The following is a 26,448-nucleotide window of genomic DNA, read 5'->3' as shown; positions in this document are numbered from 1 at the left end:
AGAAATGAGATATATGACTCATATTTGCCAAATTAGGGGTATTGTTTTAGAAAATATACCTGAATTTTCGGTCCCTATGGGACCTTCTTCAGCAATACTTGCCTTGCACTTGTCAGAACATCGTCTTTGATTTCAATTGAGTTGAATACTTTAGAATTAATTAAACATTTGAACGTTATTTCATCGACGGTCTTTGCCTCAAATACGTCATCGGTGATGAGCAATTTCAAAACCGGATCAAAGGCTATTGAAAAGAATATTAGATCAGTTACTCCTAATGGCTAGGTGGATGTTATTTCAACACTCGTCTCGTGAAATTGTTACCATCTTACGATCTTAGAATCCGCTTTGGTGGGAATTCGGTAAATTATATTGAAATACATCATGTTTTTACTCTTTTTACACATCACAGCATTGGAAATCTCATATTAAATCTTGAATAATAGGTCTCGCAAGATAGTGTAAACATGTGTCATTTTTTTTCGCGTATTACATACACGTTATATTTAAGTTTTACTAGCCTATTGTTGGCCTGTAGCCTTGTAAGTAGTACTAGGCAGACTGTACTCTAGCCGTATATCTAGACGTAGGCTACTGTTACTGCCAATGCTTGTCTTTGTGTTGTGCGGTGACTTACAAGTTGCATACTTGGGAGAAGGTGCATCTTAATTCTTAACTTTAAGACCCGTGAGCTTAGGCATAGGCCTGGACCAAAGACCAGTACTATATCTCTAAGTAGTATAGCTCACTTGTCCAAGTAGGTTCTTATTATAATGCATGATGATTTGCAATAACTTTTCATGTTTTCTAACTTCACACACTGGGAAATATATATATATATATAGTTGCACTCATAGACACTGTTGCTGCCGTGTTTGCAAGTCAAATTGCAACCACGTAATTAAATCCATGCAGTCTCGATGAAGCCAGCTTAAAATTTATACATTGTTAACACCTATTTATTAGAATTATTTTATAAAATTTAATGCATGTCTGAAGTTGGGAAAATAATATCATGCCACCCCTGCTTCAACTCAAGAGGCTTACAAAGATAAATCCATCTTCTTCTGGTGGAAAGTGAGCAAGGAATGTAAATGAATGTTAGAACTAAATCACACAGCAAAGGCAAAGATAACATCATTACCTTTGACATTTAAAAGAACATGCGGTTGCTTAGTTTGGCAACGTTGAAGTTAACATATACCTGCCTACTAATGTACCATGTAGGTCCTACAAAGTATTACATGGCCTATGTCAATCTTATCCACGTGTCTATGTTGAGATGTATATTCCTCTTTGCAGAATTACAAAGGGTAATTCAAGGAGTGAACAAGTTTCATCGCACAGTAGAAGAAGTCTGTTCACGGGAAGATTACAGTTCCTCTGTCAAAATAGTGAAGAGTATACAAAAAACCAACATGCCTGCTGATTTAGGATACTCTGAGAAGAAGTAAGTAAATAACACATTGAAAAGTTTGCACTAGTTAGAATAGTATTGACAGATCCATTGTTGTAATCAACAATTCTCTTACAATGTTTTACAAAATTACAACATATATGTTTTCTCACCCAAGAGATATTACTCTCTCTTGGCATTCTTAAATGCTGTCCATATAGAACCTATGGCTGCTCAAATGATGTGGAAGGTTTGGTGTTTGTGTGTACAGTAACTGTGAATGAACATGTCATTTTGGGTAATCATAACACCTATATAAATAAAGCATATCACTTTAATCAAAGAGTTACAAACCTAAGAAAACATATTAATCGTACTACAAATGCATTGTCCCACCTTGTTGGATCTGTTTGTCATGGGGACATGAAGCCAAGACTCATTATTGATGGGTTCAACACAGAAATGTAAGGAATAGAGGAAGGTATATGATGTGCAGTATCCAGTTCACCTAGATGGAATCTCTCGGACTTTATACCCTCACATATGTACATGACATATAAGCAACGGTCAAACAAGTTGCAACAAAGAGTGTAAAATAAAGTTTTCATTGCCACCATCATGTTCTGTCTATGTATTAAAAAAATGTGGTAACATATTTTCTTCAATTCTGGTTTGATTTTAAGGGAGAAGAGCATCGCCTTGACTGCAATATTCTACACATTGATGGTTATATTCGTCCCGATGGTGACGTACGGTGTATCAAAGAGTTTAATTTTTGTCGGTAAGTCGCTTGCCTCTGTTATTAACAATGTGCAATCTGTACAATAATAATAATAAGTAATATTTATATAGCGCATAATCAGCAAAGCTGCTCAAAGCGCTTTACAAATGTAAAACCTAAAATCAAATAGTAACAAAAACCAAAATATTAAATATATAGAACCAATAAGGCAAAAAATGTTAACTGTCAAAAGCAACAATATAAAAATCACACCCGTACTACACATTACTAGAAACTAAAACGCAATGGTCCAAAACAATACTCTACCGATGAGTTTACACAGAGTTTTTGAATTGCTATATATCTACAGTATGTGATTGTTTAATAGTCTCATAAATGTTGAGTTTGACAAAAAATAATCTTAGCAATTTTCTATATGAACCTTTGTTTTCAAGATACATATCCCCATTTAAAATGAATGAAAACTGCTACAATGATACTCAAGGGGAAATTTTACAAAGATGGTTTCTCCCCCAATGTGGTCCTTTAATTATTAATTCTCAACCATTGTCTATGAAGTTGAATTGTATTTGTTCAGCTGTACTGTAAACAAATATTCCAAACTTGATCACATGTTATGTCAAAATCAACAAGATAATTTTCAAAACTATGAATAGCTTTCAGCAGAAGTGTGACGATGACATCACTTTCTATTACTCAGAGTATTGGAGGTTTGATCTTACCAAAGAAAATATATTTTAGTTATCTTAAAAACTACCACATCTTGAGTTAAGATGAGTTGAGGAATGAAGCTGATGTTGTAGTTATCGATGCCGCCACTAGAAAGACAGATATGGCCAAATATGTCCAAAGCATGGATAGAAACTTTAGAACTGATTGTTTGTATGAAAAACAGATGTTTTCAACAAATTATTTTCTTGCTCTTTCATTATCGGTATAAACTGTGACTGATTTAGGGTAGAGAATCACATTGGTTTTAAGATCTTTTAGTGTCGCACTCTTGCAAATTATAACTTTCAACTCAATCAGCTATTGTTTTCTTCAGCATTGTTTCTACTTTTGTACTATATATAGGACCCCTGATTATAAAATGTATAGATTGAATACCATAGTTTCTACTTTGTTCCTTATATATACATATAGGACTCCTTATGATAAATTGTACTGATTGAATACCAGAGTTTCTACTTTTGTACTATATATAGGACTCCTGATGATAAAGTGTATAGGCTGAATACCAGAGTTTCTACTTTGTTCCCTATATATACATATAGGACTCTTTTCAATGGATGACTCTTCCAGTACTACGGCAGCGGCTATATCTGCAGTGGTGGCAGTACACATCGTCTTGGTGTTCTTCATCATGGCAGCATTCAAAGAGGACAGGAGGACTCTAGCGCACAAGAGTGATTAAATTTGGAAACATTTTTGAAAAGACAGTGATTAAAAATGACGAATGATGAAGTGGGAGACATCAGGGACCGAACACTTCCCTTAAATCGTGAGATTTTGTTGAGTTGGCAACTTACAGTGATGGAGTTGCATGTTTGGACCGAGATGTGAACTGAGAATAGATCCCTGATAAACTTGAAATGGCAGAAACATAATACCAGTAAAATTCATCCAGTCGATGCCATCGATGATGTAAGATGAAATATGAGAGCGAAACATAACAATGAAAATTGATGATGTATTTAAGTTGAATCTCTAAATTTACAGCTCAGGGCCAATTGCTGCAGATGGATGTTTGAGATGTTTAATAATAAACATGCAAAAGTAGATTTTTTGGACATAATCAATGTAACATTTGTATGGCTGTGACCTCTGAACGTGACAACGAATTATTGTAGTTAAAAAGTTTGTTTTTTTCTTTTATTTGGGGGGGGGGGGGAGGGTTGGTCTTTGTTTTCACTTTTCTTGGTTGATAACTTGGTTTATAGTAATGGAGTAGAATGTCCTTGCATGCTAGGTGTGTTTAGTGACTAATTGACAAATGTTTAAGGGGTCACCTTAATCATTATGTTTCCTGTTTGTACATACATTCTTTAAGGGTGGGGATCATGTTATGAATATACTTATAAAAATCTTCATTCCTTTTGTGTAGTTGAATATATTTCATTTCAGTATTATTATGTGTGTATATATATATATATATATTTATATATATATTTAAATATACATACGTTTTTCTTTTCTTTTATTCTGTATTTGTATAGTCGGTGTATTGCATTTAACACTTTGGGGATATTTATCGAAATCAACAATGATATTTTATTGAACTCATAGCAATAGACACTATCCTACTAGTAACTGACCAATTAACAGATTTGATGATGGAATTTGATGTAAGTGATGACTGGCCCCTTTAATAAACCACATTGATCCCTTAACCCTATCGAAGTGTTTGACAACTCTCACCCTTCATCCCAACTAAATACAATCCGATGTAACTCAGTGGTCACACCGTGGAACATCATGGATAGTCAGGCTGTGTGTCTGTGTGTTTGTGTTTGTTGGCTTAAGACTACGACTGAGAAGACCTTTGCCAGTTTGAAGACAGGTGGGCTTCAGGTTGGTGAAACTCAACAATTATCGTTTTCTTGACATGCAGCTGGTGGTGTGTGGTAAATCACTTCTTAAGATTGCACTCATTCAACAAATATGACCAAATATGGGAAAATAATTTTGCATGTGGCATAAAGGGACCACTAACAGAAACAGTCATTGTGTGGGCTCATCATGTCTGTAGAAGACAGTGGATCTCGAAGACAATTGAAAACTAGGTCTCAGCGGCCGAGGGACCATGGATCCAGCTTTAGGGTTGTTACAGGAGCACAGTTACGAATGTGTGATGTCGATAGTCTTTTCACATGGGAACATTTATGGTGTTGCGATTTGGCAAGATGGGTCTGATTGGGTAAAGGGTCGCTGTATTGTTTAGTGTACAGCAGTCGACAACAATAAATAACACAAAAGATCCGATCTGTTTTCTCTAACTATTGTTATATTGTCAAAAAATATAGAATTTACAAATGGCATTTGGTTTTACATTTTAAGCGTAAATTTCCATAATGTAGTATTTTAACCCAGTGCTCTGGGATTAATTGCCCACCAATGAACAAACTGCATATAATGTAAGAATAGTATAGGAGACAAACGAAAATTGCCCCGTTTTCTTGATTACAACTTGCATATACGATTTATATATACATGAACTTACAGATGAGAAAAGAAAGAGTGAAAACTATAATTGGTTGTAAAATTTTAATAAATCGTTTTAAGTTTTTGTCAGTAAGTGATATAATATTTCAGTATTAACGATTGTGATTAATATTTCAGTGGAGCTGGGGGGGGGGTATCAAAACATCATGTCGGTGCGTTAAGATAAAAGTTTTGAAAGGCAATCAGTGCACAAATTATTCCAAAACCGAGCAAAATCGCTAGTATTTTCATAAGTTTATCATTTTGCGATTCAATCTCATGGTTAAGTAATTCAAAGAAAGTGATGTAAAGGAATGTGCCCGTCGCTAAGCCTTGTAAGATGCCACCCCAGATGGTCCCCTCTATCGCCGACTCGATGTAAATCCCACAAACAGTGCCGATAGGTGACATCAACGCGAACGTCGTTAGACATAGAAACGCATTCAATTTCCTCATCGTCAAAAGAAAGTTAATGCTTAGGCTGAACGCTATAACGCTTTTATGTATTGAAATCCCGAGGCAAAGTGTTAGAACGTCTCGCGCATGCGTGTTGATACCTATTGCTATTCCTTCCAATATCGAATGGAAGGAAAGGGCACTAAGAAGAAGTAGAGATCTAAATGCCGCCGATTTACGAGTCCCATGCATAACGTCTGCGTCTCCTTCATTAGTCACAGCTTCTGTGACGTGGTGACCATGTCCGTGGCAACCGGCTGGAAGATTACGAGATGAATTTGTTCGACTTCCAGTATTACTAGACGCCCCTTTTCTACGTTGACTTTTAATATCTTCTTCTCCATTCTTCAAATTCATCTCTTCTACTCCTCTGCCTCCCTGTTCTGAATCTCTCTCTCCCGGTCGTCCACTATTAAAGGTTCCAAACGTTGCTGGATCTTGTCCCGGTGATGAAGATGAGAGAAGAATATCTGTTTCGTCGGCTCCGACATCTTCTTCTACTCTTTCTTCCGTTGTTTGTTTGCCATCTGGATCGTTGTAAAATCTCAGTTGAAGCATAAGAAATGTCTGTTCAATAATAAGAATAAGAAGAAGGCCGATAGCTACGGATACCTCAGCCACTGGAAAATCATGAACATCCACACCCATATTCTCAAAAGCTTGCTCGAAACTTTCATTAACATCTGGGATGAGATCGAGTAGACACAGACCAAAAAATACTCCTCCAGCTAAACAATTTAAAAAGCTAAATATGCGAGCTCTCGTGGGGGATTGTGTATTCCTTCCACTACTGAAACAGAGAAAAGGAAGGCTACCAACCACCATAGTTGTAACGAGTAAAATAGTCAAGACTGCTACTTTGAGCAAGTTTATATCCATCTTCAGTTGATTTTCTTTTCTCGTTGTTCAGTTATTCGACCGCTCTATTATTCTGGTTCTGATCCGGGCGACGTTGAATTTCCTAATAAAAATACCGTAGTTCTTCGGGTAACCTTCATCGAGAAAACAAGAAAAGATAGATATTGCAATGTCAAAATCAGAGGAACAAACAATATACTCTCCAGATATATATATAGTCTGATTGAACAATGGTATAGGCCTACACTTTAGTGCGACAGTTTAGCTCCTGTTCAAAATCATAAATCAGTTTATATACAACAGGGTTACAACAGTGTTACAAAAGGTCTTATAACTCACTGGTCTCACTTATACAAATCCATGTTTATAAAGAACAGAATACATAGTACAATATATCAACTCGCTTCCCGATTCTTTTCCTTAGGCTACTACCGGTACTGCATGGTTGACATAACAATAACACTGATTGTTCTGGTGTATATAGATGACTGGTATCCATACACTAATGTAGGGTTATATATACTATACGGTATGTATGCACTATACTACGGTAAGAATGGTTGGCACCACAACCTTGATAGTTTTTAAAGACATATGTAGGCAGTTTCGAAATAAAGTTTACACATGAACAGGTTCCAAGGATGGCATTAGGTACAAGTTTAGTCGTAAAATGTAAGAGTGAAAGTAACAGGTATATACATTTCTGTGCAAGTATTGTTTCTCTAGCCTTTAAGGTTCTCAAGGTATTCAGCCTTAAAATATTATAAATCTCAGGGTTTGCTTCTTAACGGCTGAAATGATGATAACGTCTCCTCCCCTGCAGTACAGGCCTTAATGTCAGGGTTTGGATATAAACCTTGAACAAACTACTGGTATCATCATTGAATAACTTTGTTTCCCAAGGGCGTAAGAACCGGGGGGCTGGGGGCGCCAGCCCCCCCCCCCCAGTGAAAAATATGGAGGGGCGGAAGTATCATTCCGCCCCCCGCTTCGCAAGTCGGAAAACCCCTTTTTCATTTCCAAATGAGAAAAAAATCTCATTTGGAGCACCAAATTGCATCTAAGGCCAGGTGAAAATGCAAAATTATATACAAAATGGAGCGGGTGGGTTGAAGTGTGTTATATTGCACCAAATTGCATCTGAGGCCACCTGGAAATGCAAAAAATCCAAAGGGGAGGGGAACCCCTCCCCTAGACCCCTCCCCTTAGACCCCTCCCCAGGCCGGCCATCAGTCTTCAGCCCCCCCCCCCCCCCCACTCAAAAGTACCTTCCTACGCCACTGTTGTTTCCTATCTTCATCACAATTTGTGACAAAATGTTGCTGCTGCAATGGAGTGTTGTATTTCTTTAAGATAGTAGTCGTAAATCAAAGTATTAGCTTTGATCTGTCTGCTGGTATAGGCATAGTTAAGCCAGTTAACATATGACACAAGACATTTATATTCCTCCAAATGTGGGTAATTGCGCGGTAATCGATATGCACGTATACTGTAAAATGCGTGTAGCCTATACTTATAAATTAACAACCCATCCGATGCAACTTGCTTGCAAGCGTCTGCAGGCCTTCGACGGAAACTGAATTCAAACACACTGACACTACCTACAAGCGGAGGGCGGGGAGGGGGGGGGGGTTGGGACTTTCTTATTTTCTCTTCTATGTATAAACGAATATAATGGTGATACAGGCAAGTCGTGTGAAACACGAATAAAATATCAAAGGCACATTGTGTGACTTTTTTTCTAACTAGAGAGGGAATTGACATGCCACAGGTTCTTGCAAACGTAGAACAGTTTTAAACTGAAGGAAAATTTCATGGCGTTTGGCGAAATCTGTAAGACAGGGAGGGTTTGTGGTTGATGTAGGCGCTGTGTGTGTCTACCACTAGTAGTGCCTCCTCTATGGCCAGTATAAATCAATTTGTTTATATTTAAGTAACTTTACAAGTTCTTGCTTATATTTTATTATGTCCGAGTGCATACACTACATGGGTTAATGTCACAGCACAACTTCAATGTGCATGGGAAGTTGTGAGTTTTAGTGGGGGAGGGTGGTAGGTGGTAGGTTTTATGATGGTAGGTGGGGTCTTGAAGTCGGGGTACGTATTATTTAAAAAAAAAATGGTTGCTGTGTTTACTTTCTCTTTAATTCCTCTGTTTCAATTGTTTTTCTATTTATTGCTGATTTGCCTTTTTTTCAGTGTTTAGGAAGTGAAACTCTTCAACAAGTGCCTCGGTTTTTTTTGTAATATTACTTCCCTCTGGTTCATAGCTGTTCATACTTCTTCTGTTTTCTTTTCTTTCTTTTTTTCGCACTTTGTACGAGTCTATTAGCGACGCGTCACGTGACCAATTTTTCTGGTCACGTATTAAGTTATATTCTTTCTTGCAGTATTAGTCCCTACGGCGGTTGTGATATTGTAATATTTCCGCTTAAGTTGCAATTCATAAAGTTTCGGTGATATTTTTTTGCATACCAAACATGATGAACGAAATAACGTTAACCACATATCTTGTATTGAAAAGGCTTCAAAATGATATGATTGTTATGGTATAGGTATGTAACATACGCGTAGATACATGGTGTCGGGAATAGGAAACAATAGTAGAAATATAAGGGCGGGGGCGGGAGGTGGGTTGATTTGTCTCTACCTAGAAAGTCCTGATATTGTTAACCCTTCTTTACATGGGGGGTTGGGCACACAATTAGGATTTGGGGCACTTATCTTGTTAGGGCTGGTTTATAAAGGTTAGGGACAACTTCTCTATTAGGAAGTTGATTTAGATCAATAGAGAACAAAATTTGGAATTGATAATTTTATAAAAATTGCAAATTATATGCAAATTTTAATATGCAAATTAGTTTTAATTGGAAAACACCAAAATACAATAAAAATCCCTAATGACTTCAAAATTGACTTCAAATTGTATGATAAAGGTTCTTCTGGGGTTGCTCTTTCAGATGATACCTTATTTTCTGAAATCTATTGAGGATTGACAGAGTTATGACTGATTTCATTTAGTACAAATGATGTTTACTTTGTTTACTTTCGAAAATTACAGCCTAACGTTGGCATAACGTTAGGCCTAGCCTAGCCTTTTTTGTAAACAACGCTATTGACTTACGATTTCTGGGTCCTCAAAAGGACCGAACCTTGATAAACTGGTTCGACCAGAAGGTCCTGGACCTTATCATGGTATCTGACCAATCGTCCCACATCTTTAGGGCCTATTGGACCGTAAATTTGGGCCACGGCCTATTGAAAGTGTACACGTAACTAATTAGTCCATTGAGACTGTACACTAAACATTCAAAGACAATATTACGCAAGAACAGTGGTTGCTATCGACTTTACAAAGGAATGCGAGGGCGCTATGCCATAACTATCAATTACAAATGTTGCAGTGGCCTAAATATCTAAAATAAGAAAAAAAAACCACGTACGTAGGTTGAAGCGTTCGGGAATGAGAATTTTATCAAAAATGAACGGATTTGGACGATTTTGGTGTCAAATTACAGGAAATTTCAAGGTCATTTGCATTTTTCTCAGAGCTCTCTATAGATATGTTCCTGAAATGCTCAGAATATGTTCAAAACATGTTAGGGTTTATACCAAATATAATGGGGGGGTTTGTTCAACTCTTATTTTCTGTCACGATTTTTATGAAGCGAACATCGATTTTTAGCCAAATTACGTCATTTTCAGATTGACCTTTGACCTTTGAGCCCCACCCACTAAAAAAAAATCACAGTGACCCCCCTTTTTATTTGTTTTATACACAAACGTATGGTCTTAGCTACATTTCAATACCTTAATGAATGTTGTATGATGTAAGATGGCTGAGTACTATTTTTTTATAAATTCAATGATTATTTGGGTCGATATCGACCCAGTGTGCATTTAGGGGTTAAACATCTCAGTTTAAACACAACACATACCGAAATTGCATACGCAATTTGCTTGTAATGTTGTTGATAATTGATTTCGTGTATGCCTGCCGACCTATGACTGTTCTTTTTAGCTTATACTATTTATTGGTCTACCTGGCAAATAAGAATCAAATACTGACCCTAGCGTTACAGCCACAATATCATGGTTATTAATTGAAAAGAATATGTACTAAGTTTTACACGTTTACGAATAACATTCCATCTTTTAGAGTATTTACAAGCATACGAACAGAGGGGTGGACAGTTTTCGCTGCCCTACTTTAAATCAAAATATTTATGTTTATAATACGGTATAGATCTTATATTATTTGCAGGATTTGTTTGTTTCTTGGGGGGAGTCAATGAATAATACATATGAAACATCTTTAGACCTACTAAAAACGTTATAACATGACTGTTGGAATGTCTGCTTCAATCGCCTGCATAGTAAAAATCTTTCTAGGAAGATCACTAAACCTGTCCGATATGCTGCCGCTCCCCCGACCCCGGCCCAGGGCCCGGTCGCGCCTCTCATTTACCCTCACCCTTCTGCGATTGACCGACGGGATCAAAAGCAAAAATTTACTGTATAGTATGACACTGATCGAGGCACGATTGGTTTGGGGGTTTCTCAGATACCATTACCGTTGGGGGGGGGGGGGGGTCTGCTGCTGGTGTGCAAAACAACGTAAAATAGGGCCTACAGTGGACAGAAAGGTGTAAACATAAAAAGGGTGTATTCAAATTCAGTATTCCGAGAGGAAGGGTTGGGATGCACGGATACAAAACTTGCTCCTCTTTTGTAGCTCCGTCTATAAACGGTCGAAATCTGCAACTTGGACAATGATCGATAGACCAAACCCTCATCTTTAATATAATGGGGAGGATATTTGGAAGGTAACACGATATAGGCTATGCCAAATGACATAACTGATCCAGTGATATACCGGTGGTGAGGATATGCCACTTGAAACATTATATCCTTGCTATGTAGCCCATGGTTTGGCAGTTGGCGAATTTTAGTCTAGTCAATTGAGCATTGTGCTATGAATATGGCTATAGCCGAATGCCCAATAATTTGATATTCCAGGTTTTCGGTCGAAACACATGGATTATCACTCGAAAACCTGGTATATATCACCGTTAAACTTATAATATATCATTTCATAACCTGGAGGTTTGGTTTGATAAACTTGGATTTCGGCCCGATAAACCTAGATTTTTGACCGATAATCCAGGTCATTTGCTAATAATCCAGGTTTTTCGATCGATAATCCAAGGTTTTCCATTGATAATCCAAGTTTATCAGCGATATTCTAGATTTCTCAAGCGATAATCCATGTTTATCGTTGAAAATCTGGATTTTCGGTTGATAAACCTGGATTATCGGCCGATAATCATGATTTTTTTTCGACCGATCACAGGGGCGTATCCAGGGGGGCGCAACAGGCGCGCGACCCCCTCCCCTATTGGCCGTCACCAAAAAAAAAAAAAAGTTTAGCAAAAAAAAAAAAAAATTGATGACGACCTTTATGTGAGATGTCGGTGATCGCTCAACCCCCCCCCCCCCCTCCCGTATGCTTTATTTTTTGTTTGCCAAAAAAAAGGTTCTGGCGAAGTTCGGCGGCATAATAGTTTTAGAAACATAGATGGTAATTGTGTTTGTATTATCACTATAAACACTAAATGACATGCCAGCCAAACTAAATTGTGCATTTTGTGTCCATATTTACTGGAAATGTTGCTTATCATTAAGGTCGAAAAATGGATCACATATGGCCATGGGCGGCGATCCTGGGTGGAGGGGGGATATATCCCCCCATGAAAATGGGTGGAGGGGATGTAATGCACCATATCCCCCCCCCCACCAAATGCCAGGGATAAGAATATTTTCATGCCTACATTTATGCATCTTCGTTAATGTACGGCTCTTTTTTAGCTTCATTTCTCGCCTACCATAAACGCAGTGCGATCTTTTCAAATAAATCGTCTTTATAAAGCAAAAATAGTTGACTGTAGGCTTCATTGGCCCTATAACAACAAAATGTATTATTGCGCCCACGGTATTGATATAGTACATATATGCACTCTCATAGTATTCATATAGGCCCTATAGTAGGCCTACACACGTACATGTTCCCTCGAACAGCTGAGAATCTCATGTAACCAGGGTAAAGCTTAATACACGTTTCACCTGGATGCCCTAGCAATCGGTACCTAGGAATGTAACTATGTGTAATTGTGTATTGCATGTGTATAGGCCTATAATAGCCTGCATGAGGCCATTTTCTTCATCGAATAATATAACAGAGCTCTCGAACATTCTAACGTTGCGCCTGAAACAAGATTGACAGGGGCAATTTTCCCAAAATAACACCCGAAATTAAAAAAAAAAGTATTTTGGATCCTGATTATGAGATATTTCGGACATGACATCCCTATTTTAAAGTTGGGTATATGCCGCTTGTAAACCTCGGGAAGTGCCGTTTCCGGCCATCTAGAGGGTTTGTTAATCCCAAAATTTTCTTGTACGCTTCGCGCCAACCCATGGTGGCGCTACGCTTAGATAGTCAACAAGGTCATATCCCCCCCCCCCCCAACTCGGAAGTACGGATCGCCGCCCATGCATATGACACCATTTTGCATTTCAGCCCTTCTTTGAAAGCAAAAATTGTACACCCCTCCCCTTAGACCCATCCCCCAGGACGGCGATCATTCATGCCTGGCGCCCCCCTATTGGAAAATCCTGGATACGCCCCTGGATCAACCCGGAATACTTAATTATTTGGCTTGTCATAATTATACGTAACCTTTATACACTGTGTTGTGGACGCACCATATCCACGAGTCGTGTGCAGAATTTGTACATCGTGTGCAAAACCGAAACTTTGAACAGTACTGTCGTAAACAACCTATTTTAGTACAATATTAATGAACAATACAAAATTAATGATAACTCTTACCGTTTTAAAGCTTTCTGTGATATGTTAAGTTCCTCTTTCAAAGTTCAAGAAGAAATATGTTCTTCCCATTGACAAAAGCTTACTCCGTGATGAAACACACATGGAAAAGTACATTGAAATGAGCTCGTTTGAAGTATGATAATCCCACACAAGTAAACTGTTATACTTATAGACCTGTGTTGAGGGTGTTGAACAATACACACCACGAGACGATCATGTTTATTCATATCCTTTCGACGGGATTCAACGAATGTTTCTATTTGGTTATTATAATGTGGTGAAAGGTCATTTCTTGTGCAAACACGCCGTTCAATGGGAATTGACTACTAGTGCAATAGAGTACACTGTAGCATGTGTTGTAAATACTTTCTCAGGTTGCCTTAAGTGTTTTTATCATTTCCGGGCAACTTATGTATAGCGTGAACTTAAACATTTTTGTTTCCTCTGAGCAGAATGTTACGAACAAGTTCGTCTGAACCTACCGGTAGTTCATTGTAGGTTGCACATGGTAATTGGCGGTGAAAGGAGCTCCATCTATGCAGTAACCTTTGGGTAACGGATCGAGGTGAGTTAGGTAGACGCGGAACCACAGGGGTTAAACCCCTCTCACCCCCCATTTCAACCCTTCCCCTCCCACCCCCATTTCAACCCTGTCCCCTCCCACCCACGCACACACACATAAACAAAACAAAAATAATATATTAACATAACCCTCATAACGAGCTCATAACGAAACCATCTCGCATTCACACCAAGAACAAATGACGACAAAACGTCCAGCAGTGCTTGTTTATTACGATGCTATAATAAATAGTTTCTGTTAATGAATTATGATTGAGATGGTTTCGTAATACGCTAAGAGCTAATCAATGCTGTTATCAACAGCCTTACTGTGCTTTACTCCAAATGATACAATGCTTTGACTAAGACATAAAGAGAAAGAACAAAGAGCCAATTAATTATAGTCGTATACGTAGGCTATACGAACATAAAAACCAGGGTAGTAAGGGGGTGGGGTCCGGGGCAGTGTTAGGGTTGGGCAGGAACTTCTTATTCAATGCTTTGCTAGTTTCTAGAGCGGGGAGGACCAAACCTCATTTAACAAGAAAAAAAAAACATTATTACATATTTATTTTTGAGAATAGAAACTAGGCTATGATAACAAGATAAGCAATATACTGTGCAATTAACTTGGAAATATAAAAAAACAAAAACTGTGCAGTTGAAAGTAAGATTGGAAGGTGGACTGGTTGAAGTCATAGCCACCGAGATAAGTTTGAATTTTCTTCCCAAGGTTTATTGTCAGGCGGGAAAATACGGTAACCCATGGGACCCCCAAACGACGGATGGGCCTATATTGGGAATATAGATAATTTGGATAGATACTTGGTAGCGATGCCGTCTAAAGTAGCCTAGCCTACTATAAGAGATAAGGAAATTGAATTTGGTATGCTTTATTTTCAAATTTGTATATTCACTCCTCAATGTTTTGGAAATAAATTAGGATTTCGGAATCTCCAGAACTTTAGGACTACCTTGGAAAAGCTTGCTTTGCATGCTAAAGGTTTTAGAAAATATTTATATGACTTGGTTCACGCTAACAATACTGCGACCCGGAAACAATCTGTTACGGTAAATACCGTGTATTCCTCTGGCATGTAAACCGCATTCTTTTCTTAATGGGATTCTGCACTGAATATAGCCTAGCTAATACAAAGCACGAACCATGTTTAAGCTTTACAAAAATTTTAAAACGCGGTGAATGTATTAAAGGAGCCTGGATCTATATGTTCAACATTCTGCATCATGGTTAAAAATCATTGCTGTGACATTCCGTGTAACCTGAACTTTGACATTCAAAGCTGTTTCTTTACGTTGTTTTGCTTCATGGCAAACTAACATTTAGTGTAGTCTTAGTCTTGTGAGACTGAGGGTATAAGGTTATAACATATGACTTTGCTATCACAAGTATAAGTTACTATACTTTTCAAGGTTTCGATATATGCAAATGTTACTTTCAAAGTTTCAATATATGCAAATGTTACGGTTCTGGTCCCTTTGATAAGAAGAAACAAATTGAACATGTGAAAGGGATTTGAGATTAATACTTCAATATTATAACGGTATTTTACTAAACCTGTAATAGGTCAGGTCTCCACGGCAACAAGAACCCTTTTGACAAATCAGCGCCAAGAAAAAGTCTGCACGTACTCGGATCTTTTTCTAGCGTGTATATAGTACCTCTCAGTAAAGAAAGTAAGCCTTTCAAAGTAGTCTACCCTGTAAGTTAGACCGATGATATATATATTTATTTATTTATTTATTACCTTGGTAAGCAGTTTCTACAATCCGATGACTGCAGTGTTGTCACTAACGGGTCTGTAGAACGAGGCGTTGACTCTGCTTCAGTAAGCATTTTTTGTATACACACAATATGTTGCATTGACAGGTTTAAGGAAGTCCATGTGAACATTATATTTGCATAATTCTTTCAACGTAGGCTACAATACTGAAACCAAAAAAAAAGGTAATGCATAATTGCTAGCAGGGTCATTTTTATATATATATTTTTTTATGAATACTCACGTTCGTTAATACCAACTCGCATGTAGGAAGATGTGTGCGGTAACTCCACAGATAAGCAAACAACATTTTATAACGTGAATATGGTGCATTCTGAGGCATAGGCTATGTAGGCTATAAATTATATGCCCTATGTGGGTAGGTCTAATATGTGCGTGAGAGGTTGTGCGGTTGAAGAGGGTGATGTGCAACCCACCTCACCCCACCCCACCCCCAAAAAACACACACCTTCGCGCCTGAGGAGGAATTCAGTGGCTCCCAAACTGAGCTACAAAGAACGCTATTTAGCATATTCCTACGACGAGTTTAATTCCTTCAACAAATTCTCTATCTAATTACTGATGAATTTTCGTCCTAGCTGGATCTCGACTGTACTACCTGGCTTTATAGCAGTTAGCGAGAGAAAAAACGACATCTTAATGAAAACATTTGTCCATCTTGTAGGGGGTTTATAAATACAATATCATTTTAATCTGGGGCGCATGTATCATGAACGTGACATGTTCGTGGCGCCCTTTCAAATTGTAAAAGTAGACTTTTCTTCATATATATATATATATATATATATATATATATATATATATATATATATATATATATATATATATATATATATATATATATATATATATATATATATATATATATATATATATATATTGCATACTTATTATTTCTCAAGAAAACGTCAAAATCTGAAAACCGGTAAATATGTCTGAAGGTTCCCATTTTGTACACTTACTACCATCCTGACAAAAGGTTCAAAACAGAAAGAAAAAATATAGACATCTCCAACACTTACTTGAGAACGTGAGAATCTAAAAATTACAGTTTTGTACATTTAGTACTTGGTACTAAGTGTGAAATTGTTGACGATTTTGACAAGCAAGTATTGCAAGTGTGGAAAACGTTAATTTTCGGATTTGATGACGTTTCACACATTGATTACATCTCCGATTCAAAACGGTAATATTCAAGACATCGATGCGTTGTTAAGGTGATAGTAATTGTGCAAAACGGTAAGTTTCAGATTTTGTACCGTTTCCATGGTTAGTACATCTCATCAAAATGATAATTTCCAGAGTTTTGGCGTTTTGAAATGTGAGTCGCCGATTAGCAATAATGTTTTAGAAACGGTCCAATGTTTAAAGTATAGGTCTACTTGTTGAGCAGAAATTAACCAACCATCTTCGTAAGTTATTTTCTGTTACTTCGAAACATTTGCATCTGATCCTGGCCAACTAAGCAGGCGGCATATTGTACACATTGCACATTTGTACTGAAACAGCCATACTGCAAGAGCGCCATCTATCGTCATCTCCACCGCCTAGAGAACTGGCTTGGTATTTCTCACTTGAACTTACAAGATTTCTATATTTATTTATCAAAATGATACAGACAATACTTCCGGGGTTTCTTGCCAACAGGATAATACAAAATTAATAATTATATTTTAAATTCGGAAAAAATATCTGTTGGCATTTTATGTTAATAATAGAAATATATTTCCGGGTGTAAATGTATTGTTTGAACATTGAAACAGGAACATAGTCTAAGTATCCGAATGAAATTTATATTCAATTTACAGATACTTTTATTTTATTTGGTTTTTCTGTCTTTCTTTGTTTAATTTTAAGTAACAACGAAATATTTCCAAAAGTTGAACTTCGGGCAAACAGGTGTGATGGCAATATATGCAGATTAGCGAAACCGTTTTCGTTCAAAATTGAATTCCATCAGATTTGTTTTTACTTCAAACTTGAGATAGATCTATATCAGTATGAGCACTCACTCTCTATCCAGTCAATGGTATAAATGTACTATTCATTTCACATGCAATTGGAACCCTTTCTAATCCAAGGGTAACATAAACAAATTAGAAATAAAGTAAATCAATACATTTTGTTGTCAGTGCACAACTCTGACGTCACAATTATTTGCTACAAGTTATACTTAAGATACCCTGACAATTTCAACTATCAATTTACGTAAATCAACTGTGCAAATTCCCCCTCCCCTTCCCTCCCCTCCCCACCCCATCCCACCCCTCTACATGCATATATCTCCATAGTGGTGAAATAGTATGAATAAATCGGGGGGGGGGGATGTGTCTTTAAAATATCATTACGATACTAAACATCACATGTGCGGGTTTGAAAGTGTCGCCACTATTTACGCGAAATGTTAAAAAAATAAGAGAATGTGAGAAAATATTTGTTGATGAAATTGCTTCTTACACTCCTTGAACTCCTTTAACCATATAGATACTTAATTCAAAGTTACCCTCGCCTTCACCTCCAAACTCTTTCTCCTCAATTAGTTCCTTATTTTTTTTGGGTTGTTGTTATCTCCAAAACTCCTCAGTATAGCTATATTCAACTATCTATACCTATTCCAAATAGAATCGCTAGCAGAGGAATGGTTTAATGAGTCTTTTGCGTGCGAGAGTACGACTTGGTTAACACGGATCACCACCCCGCATTAAAGGAGCATTCTCAGTCGATAAATTTTCGCTCGTATATTATTTTAAAGTGGTATGTTGTTGTTTTTTTTTCGATGTGGTTGAGTTAGGATGCATAAACCGTCCGTCGATAAAAAGAACACACTGCCAGCTCAATAATGAGTTCACTTCAGGGTCAGTTATTAATTTTTAATTAATAACGTATATCTTGGCAAATCATATTGCAACATAATTTTGCAGAGTAAGGATGAACCCAAATTTGGAGCACAAATGAGTTTTATAATTATATGATTAATTTTATAATTATAAGACACAGAGACAGAAATGCCCGATTTATTCTCGAATAAAAATACCACAGTTCTACCAACAACTATGGTCATATACAGGCATGGAGAAGTTGGAGGGGGGGGGGGAGGAGGGAGGAGAGGGAGGGTGGAAGGTAGGAGCAAACAGCCTAGGGCCAGGGATCAGTTAAACGAGCCTGGGAAATAGGGGATAAATCTATCAAGTATTCTCATTGTCATATTATATTATATATATAATTACATTATTATATTATATTGTCTCATCGTTATATATTAGGTGAATTAAATATATCATTTAAATATATATGCTTAAGTTAATGTCTCCTTTTACTCATGTGGGATCCATTTTTAAGTAGATGTTAGAGTTTGTAAGCAAAATCTCCCAAAAATTCGGTTCAAGAAATATGCCTTTGAGTCGTGGGGCAATAGTAACACCAACCTCACCCCTACACCACCCCCTGGGGACAAACTAAACTTGATATCGGATGTATATCTGAGTCCTTTACGTAAACTTAACCTTCAGTATACTGGTCATTTATAACCAATAAAATTTAATGTAGATTTGAAAACAGATAACCAAATTTAGGTTCATTGTTCTCGTTCAATGCCTTGCTTAGTTTTCGGGTACAAATCATTAGCAGAAACATTGAGATGTACACGGCACTTTTAGAAACCTTTGCCTATTTCTAACAATGTTGAGGGACGAAGAAGGTTGTAAAGGGGAGGGAGTGGAGGGGGAGGGGGTTAGAGGCGTGGTGTGGAAACGTCCTGGTTAAAGAGTTGTCCGGAAAGGCCGTTGAGATATCGGTCAGTAATATCGGATGCAATAGTATCAGACCCGTAGCCACGAATTTTGAGTTGTGTGTGGGGGGGGGGGGGGTGGGAGAACCGATCGTGTTAGGAGTGGTCCAACAACAAGGATTGGTAAAGTTACAAATTAAAGAGGGACACAGTACTTACGTGCAGTAACTTTTGCATGTTGAGGGGGGGGGGGTCACGGTAATCTACATGCGGGGTGGGGAGGGGTTTGTGGATGGCTCCACTTTGTCCCGGCCTGGCTACGCGGCCTGAATATCATCCCCCATGGTCTAGCTCTCTCTGAACTATTCTTGCTCTTCAGACTAGAAAACAGTGTTTCATATTCCTATTCACTTTTTTCTTCGTGTGTTTAACTTGAGATGTGTTGCCCCCCCCCCCCCCCCCCCATGGATCACAGTTAAAATAATTTGTTACAATTTTCCAAAACTATTTTTCTGGAAATATTAACGGTCCAACTTGATTCCCAACTATACATGCCTTATCGCGGCCGAATAAAAAGCTCATGGTGATAGTATCACAACAAGTATTAAAGTTTGACGATTGTTGACCATGTCTGGTTCTCTATCTAGTATTATGTTTGTAGCTTATTTGAGAAACCAAACTGGTGTTGTACTAAATGCCAGACTTGCGTCAAAAATGCACGGAAAGAATCTCTGATCTTTCACGACCAGCTTACTGCCTATTAATTTGTACTTTACTTAAACTCATTGTCGCGTTCCTTTAAAAAACTGAAATACTGCCCTACAAACACGGTGGGTGAGCCATAAAACATCTGTGAAATACACGGACATACCTGGTTATCCAGGGGTTTCCCTACATGCATGGCGGAATGGCTAATGAAAGTTGTCTTTGTATTTTACGGTGAGTGGATTGTGGCACGCTTATACTTTCCACGAAAAGTGTTAGTGATGGCCTATGCTTAAAAGATTATAGAGACGACTTCATTACAAGAAAAAGAGAGGTTTTTCTTACGTGATATATTGACTAGCCATTTAGTGCGTACATGGGTACCGTATTGGCCGACGAGAAATCCTACGAGACGCCCCAACACACACAGACACATCTATCTATATGTGCATTTAACGTACTTAACTAGCTTCTCAACCATTATTATTACTATTATTATTATTATTCATGTTTGTAATATATTCACGAGTTGTGTATTAAAGGCATTAATTTTAGTTACCATAGATAATAGACACTTTTTCCTGTTCAGTTGCTATAGATTGTATAAAAAATATACTTACTGGGTAATTATAATCAATGGAAAAGAGTAAAGACATTTACTGAGTTGTCCAATCCTTGCCCCCCCCCCCCTCCCTCCTATACTGCTATTTCGTTATTGAGGGCAGCAGTCAGAAACCGAAGTACTTTACATACCGCGGAATTAGGGAAAGGAGGTAGTTGCGACTGAGATTGATAGGAAGTCAGAAGTGCAAATTTAATGCGATGCAAAACGGTTAAAGTGAGGCCCAAAACTAATTATAGATATATTACAGGCCGTTGTCAACACTGTTCTCCAGCCAGGTTGTACGCCTCTAGCGCTGTTAATTTCCGATGTTCCTTTAAATGATCTGAAGCTGATCAAAGCGTCTGGACTGCTTAGTCTAAGACACGTTTCAGTGTCTCAGATGCAACACAGAAACCAAATTGAAAAACAAAACACATTTATAGCCTAACTTAACAACTTTATACAATGCATGACACATTTGTGACTGACACATAATATGCGGCAGTAAATAGCTCTGTTTTATGTTTTGATCGAGTTATTATAGGATATATAAAACAATGTATTAACATTAACAGTTATATGCTTACAATGAGAAGCCTTTAACGTCACGAGGATTCTATTTTAAAGATGAATACCTTGAAAACCGGAATGGTTGTATATGTTAACGTTATACTATAGCAATCAAAGTGTTCTTTTTTCTTGGATTATGACATATAAAGATCAAACATCTGCCTTCAAATGTATAACGATGTCTCAGGTTGTAAAATATATGCCTATATAATGAGTTAACAAAGCTTGTGAAACGAAAAACACTTTGCGCAATTACCAACCGGTTTCATGGAATGCTCTGTTGTTGAGAAATTAAATTTTCCTGTCCGTCACGAAATACGCTAGTTTATTCATCCAAGGTGCGAAATCACTGTTCCCTCCATGGACGCCCCCCCCCCCTAAGTTCTCACAGTGCCGATATCGATCTAATGCCCTATGTCGTCCACCTCTTTGTGTTACCTATGTACGACTGCAGAAATGACAGTGCAATATAAAGACTATTTATGCAAATAAAACTACTCGTGGTTTCTTTGATAATTTATATCTCACAGAACAAGTTATCAAGATGGGAATTGGAACAATGTGTTTCTCTTTTAAATTGTCTTAAGGTTAAATATTGTCCTTTTTAAAAACAAACAAACTATTGTTCAATTGATCTATAATACAAGACAATGTCCACTATTAATTGTCAAAGAGTGCGAAGTCACTGTTTTTAGAGTGTCTAGTATGATCGCTCAATCTTTAGAGCATTAAAAGTCACTTTAATAAACGAGTGACTTCATGTCAATTCAGTTCTTAAACGAGTGCTTGATTTCACTCAGCTTTTAGAGCTACATTTGATACCGTAGGTGTTCACTTTATAAAAGGTTCTCTGATAAGGGAATTGTCCACGTTTTAGCGTCTTATATGAAAATGATGGTAGCAAGGGATGTCACCATTCGCGAACTTTTTAATTTATTCTTTCAATTATTTTGTGTTTTTAATTTTAAACATAACTAATAGTCAAATCAAATCGTCCCTAAGCCATAAATTATTGAATATAAATGTCAAGGACCCCGATAGACATTAAAATAAAGCGAGAATGCATAAATATGATGGTAAGAATCACCCGGATTGCGGTACAAGAATGACAGTTATTGCCCCCTTTACGGGTCATTGTAACTACAAGCCCAAATAACTATTACTTTAAAATGGAAATTTTTCCTTTTATCTCTTTCCAAGGGGGTACATATCGAAATCCCAGTACCGAGGGTCAGCTGTTTCCCGTCAACGTGTGCAGTTTATTCATTGATACACTTACGGTGGAGCTACTCGACATAAGCTGAGTCATACAGGCTAGCGAGGTAGGTAATTGTGGGACCCTCTCCACCAATGGCGTCCCTGCAGCTTTCCATGGAAGGGGAGAGGCTGGCTGGGGCATGAAGAGCAAAAGTTGTAACATCGATGTAATGACAACTAGATCAGTGTACCCGTAAGCTAGCAGACCTGGTTCTTTTCTCTATTTTGGTATTTTTCGCTAAACCCATCCCATTCTTGCAATATTATGCAATATTATGATATAATATGCAGTGTCCACGTAATGGCGTAGCAAGAAGCATCATGACCAGTTCCATCAATAGAATGGGCCACCAGCAAACTAGTCCACATTCATCGGACGCCAAACCATGGTTTGGGCTTCATTAAGCAATGTTTTACATTTGTGTCATCTAGACGCCTGGATATGACGCTCTCAGGCTTTCTCAGGACCCAGTCTGGATATCCGTGTTGGCTTACTGACTGCACGTAAAATTATCTATATACTAGCCGATTCAGCGGATGCCAGTGGTCGGCTGTGACCCCGGGCCATGACGGGTGGAGGGGGAGTGGGTGGGTGGGGGTGGGGAGTGAGAGTGGGCGCCGACTGCACTGGTTGTGTGACTTACTATTTTCTGTCTCTGGGGTGTAAAATTAAGCAGCAAACACCACAAGTCATTAAAGTCTGCATTCCAAAGATTGAGGATTAACTTCGTGACAATGTCCAGGATCATCACTCTTGAAAGGGATGACATTGAAAGGATATTTTGCGACTGATCCGTAATATAAGGCTAATATAACGAATATACAAAATACTCCACAATAGGTAGCTGAACTCGACACCCCCCTCCCCCCCCCAAAAAAAAATAACATAACAAATATCTCGCCCCTAATTCGAGGTATGGTTGATTGAATGTAACCTATTTAGACTGGCTAAACCTTCAATTGATCCATGAAGTTGGATCACAGTATGGGGTCTGTGACGTCATTCTGGGCCAATGCTATTCAGAAGCTTTACTTCAAAAGGCTATTATAATTTTCTCGCTGATTAATCCTTAAAACCTGATACGTTTGGAATGTTTGCTTAGCCGTTGAAATTCTTTTTACTTAGAATTTCATCAAAATGTGTCTTTCTTTTATTTTATCAAGAAAACAAAACAAAGACATACTTAGCAGTTCCCTAATGACATTATCCATTCTGCTGTTGCCAATTGCATTTATAAAATATTGCAACATTTGAAAAATTCATACCTTCGCGATAGAAATTATATATATATAAATATATAAACACACACAGTTATATATAGTCTGATTACTGGTTCTTTATTCGTACCTGACCTATGACACCACTTTTACCCTTTCTGACGTCAGAGAAGTTGACATACTTTTACCGCCCAACCATTTATTCAACTTTTATAAACTCCGAGAATAATTTACAACCATCGCTCACATTTTGAACCTTCTGCATATTTTGTAAAGATCTTTTCAGATGTTGGACGTCAGAGAAGTAACACTCGGAGGGAATCTACCGGGTTGAAAAGTAACATTAGGACTCAAACGTAGACCATAAATGGGGGTTCGGACAGGGATGAGAAGGGTGGAAGAGCGACGGGGGGGGGGGTGGGGTGCAAGGACAAAAGACATCACTCAACGACGGAAAATATGCGCAACAATCTTTCCTTTTTTTCCCCTTATCCCTATACCCTCGTACCCATACCCACTTTGCTCCTCCCCACTCTAAACCTTGGCACCCTTCCTCTCCGTTACAACACCATCTACTATACGCTGTCATTATGTCATTGATATATAACTATAGATCTAATTAGACATTAGCTCGTAATTATAGTTAAATATTATATCGTAAGACGCCGGACGTTAGTTCAACTTTCGACAATGAATGACACATCGTGTCGAGTAATATTTCGTGCATTTGTCTATATTTCATTTCTGTATACGGTTACGTCTTAGGGTATATTTTACGGTGTATTTTATACATTCACTATAAGCCTATAGTAGTACTAGTACCTTTACATGGATTGATTGAAAACAGACACCGGTGTGCTTAGATGCGGATGATGCAAAGGTAAGCCCATAGACCTAGTTTCCATTTAGACCTCACACCTTTGCTTTTAATCTTACCTTTATACCAGGCCCTTCGTGGAATTCAGGGTTAGAGTTAAATTAAACCCTAACCCTTAATGCAACAAGAACCACTTCTCGTTTTCTTTTGGAGCGACATTCTGTGTTCTTGTTTTTTAGGCTTCTGTTTGAGATAAGGAAAATATGATCAGATAATTGAAAATATTTGAGGAACATCGACGATGCCAACATTTAAATGGTCATAACAAGCATAAGCTATCTGTTACCATTTAAAATGTATTGGAAGGGGCGTGGGAAAGGGGGTGGGGGTAGCGGTGTAACGCCCCTAAATAAATTCTTCATGGCGGCCTGGACCCCTTACTCCTGAATATCATTCTGCTTTCTTCCCTTCCCCTTACCCCCAAGCACCCTCCCCTCCCTTCTCCTTTCCCCCAATCCCTCCCCTTCCCCCAAGCCCCCTCCCCTCCCACCGCTCTTTAATTTCCGTTGATCCTTCTCACATGTTTAGAACATTTACGCCTAGACGATCAAACGACTATATATAAGCTTACAGAAGGAGTTGGCAATATTTTGCGTGAACGAATGTGCATAGTAATATACTGATGGTGATTAAACCATCATTCCTCTATTGTTTCTGTTGGCAATAGCCGGTAACTATGGAGATGACAAATATCATGATCTCAAAGGTCAAACGTTAGCGCAATGATTTTTCATCATTCAATGCAATTTTATTGTCTCCATCCTCGGCTATGGAATAAATACATTAAACGTTTGTAAAAAACTTACCCGTGTAACAGGATCGAAAACTTCCACCCACATATATACAGATTTGAAATATCTCAATATTGTTTTCTTTCTGCCGTCGGTGCATGACAATTTTGAACGCATGGGCAATGGCGCTCAGGATAAATCTTACTCCGAACCCGTTCCGCATCTGAGAAGTGAGAACGCGTCCGATGGTCAACGTCAAACGAAAAAGCATTACGCAATCGCTAAAAGGTTACGACGATAAATTTTAGTTACAAATAAAAGTATGTAGTTTATATAGTGCTATAAACTGTGCCTGCCTTTACAGACGCGTCGGTCTGTGTGTTCTTAGCGGAAGTGACGTGTGCATGTAACCGGAGATATCGGGTCTCGTGATCTCCTGTAAGAGCCACGCCACGATCTTTATCGCCCTTATTCCCCAGAAAGGGAAATCCCGATTGTGTTTCACACCACTGTAAGCTGATCGCTCTTAGGCTTTATCCAGAATCCAAAATGATCGAAAATGCGAAAAAGGCTGCCTGTTGATCTTGTCTCCAATCCGTCATATTCGACATTTTGCTTTCAACAGAAGAAGTACTCTTTGCTTAACGCGTCACTAACCCGTGTGTTTACGCGGGTACAGTTAGATGTACTATCCATCCGCTACCCTTCTCCTCCCCTTCCCCTCCCCTCCCCCTTCCATCCCTATTGCTTCATCAAAATAAAATAAACACAAACATTATGCATATGGTCACATATTAGACTTCATAACGATTATTCGTTATTTGAAGGGAACTTTCAACGTTTAATGTTCA

At 38.1% G+C, this 26,448-nt stretch overlaps 2 protein-coding genes across 8 annotated transcripts; one reads left to right on the top strand and one right to left on the bottom strand.

Moving 5' to 3' along the window:
• The first annotated feature begins 206 nt into the window (after positions 1-206).
• On the top strand, positions 207-5,115 carry LOC139979387 (uncharacterized). Its single transcript, XM_071990132.1, has 4 exons — positions 207-362; positions 1,303-1,450; positions 2,080-2,177; positions 3,413-5,115. Exons 2-4 carry the CDS (start codon positions 1,419-1,421, stop codon positions 3,550-3,552), a joined length of 270 nt encoding a protein of 89 aa, XP_071846233.1. The 5' UTR covers positions 207-362; positions 1,303-1,418; the 3' UTR covers positions 3,553-5,115.
• A 379-nt stretch (positions 5,116-5,494) lies between these two features.
• Positions 5,495-25,966, bottom strand: LOC139979380 (zinc transporter ZIP1-like). 7 transcript variants are annotated; one of them, XM_071990122.1, is made up of 4 exons: positions 25,673-25,966; positions 24,926-25,049; positions 15,873-16,054; positions 5,495-6,787 (listed from the first exon to the last, which is right to left on the bottom strand). In XM_071990122.1, the coding sequence occupies exon 4, from the start codon at positions 6,672-6,674 to the stop codon at positions 5,505-5,507; it is 1,170 nt and encodes a 389-aa protein (XP_071846223.1). In that variant the 5' UTR covers positions 6,675-6,787; positions 15,873-16,054; positions 24,926-25,049; positions 25,673-25,966; the 3' UTR covers positions 5,495-5,504. The 7 variants fall into 7 exon arrangements, with proteins under 7 accessions (XP_071846223.1, XP_071846219.1, XP_071846220.1 ...); XM_071990118.1 differs by lacking the exon at positions 15,873-16,054 and adding an exon at positions 15,683-15,825; XM_071990119.1 differs by lacking the exon at positions 15,873-16,054.
• Positions 25,967-26,448: the final 482 nt, after the last annotated feature.

The sequence above is a fragment of the Apostichopus japonicus genome, chromosome 14, assembly GCF_037975245.1.
Source record: "Apostichopus japonicus isolate 1M-3 chromosome 14, ASM3797524v1, whole genome shotgun sequence".
NCBI classification, from domain to species: domain Eukaryota; kingdom Metazoa; phylum Echinodermata; class Holothuroidea; order Aspidochirotida; family Stichopodidae; genus Apostichopus; species Apostichopus japonicus.
Note: the sequence above shows the minus strand (reverse complement) of the source record. Positions and strands in the feature narration are given on the sequence as shown.

Coding starts and splice junctions, on each gene's coding strand:
- LOC139979387 (XM_071990132.1), top strand. CDS start 1,419: ATGCCTGCTGATTTAGGATACTCTGAGAAGAA. Junction 1,451..2,079: donor TTAGGATACTCTGAGAAGAA/GTAAGTAAATAA, acceptor TTTGATTTTAAG/GGAGAAGAGCATCGCCTTGA. Junction 2,178..3,412: donor AAAGAGTTTAATTTTTGTCG/GTAAGTCGCTTG, acceptor ATATACATATAG/GACTCTTTTCAATGGATGAC.
- LOC139979380 (XM_071990122.1), bottom strand. CDS start 6,674: ATGGATATAAACTTGCTCAAAGTAGCAGTCTTGACTATTTTACTCGTT.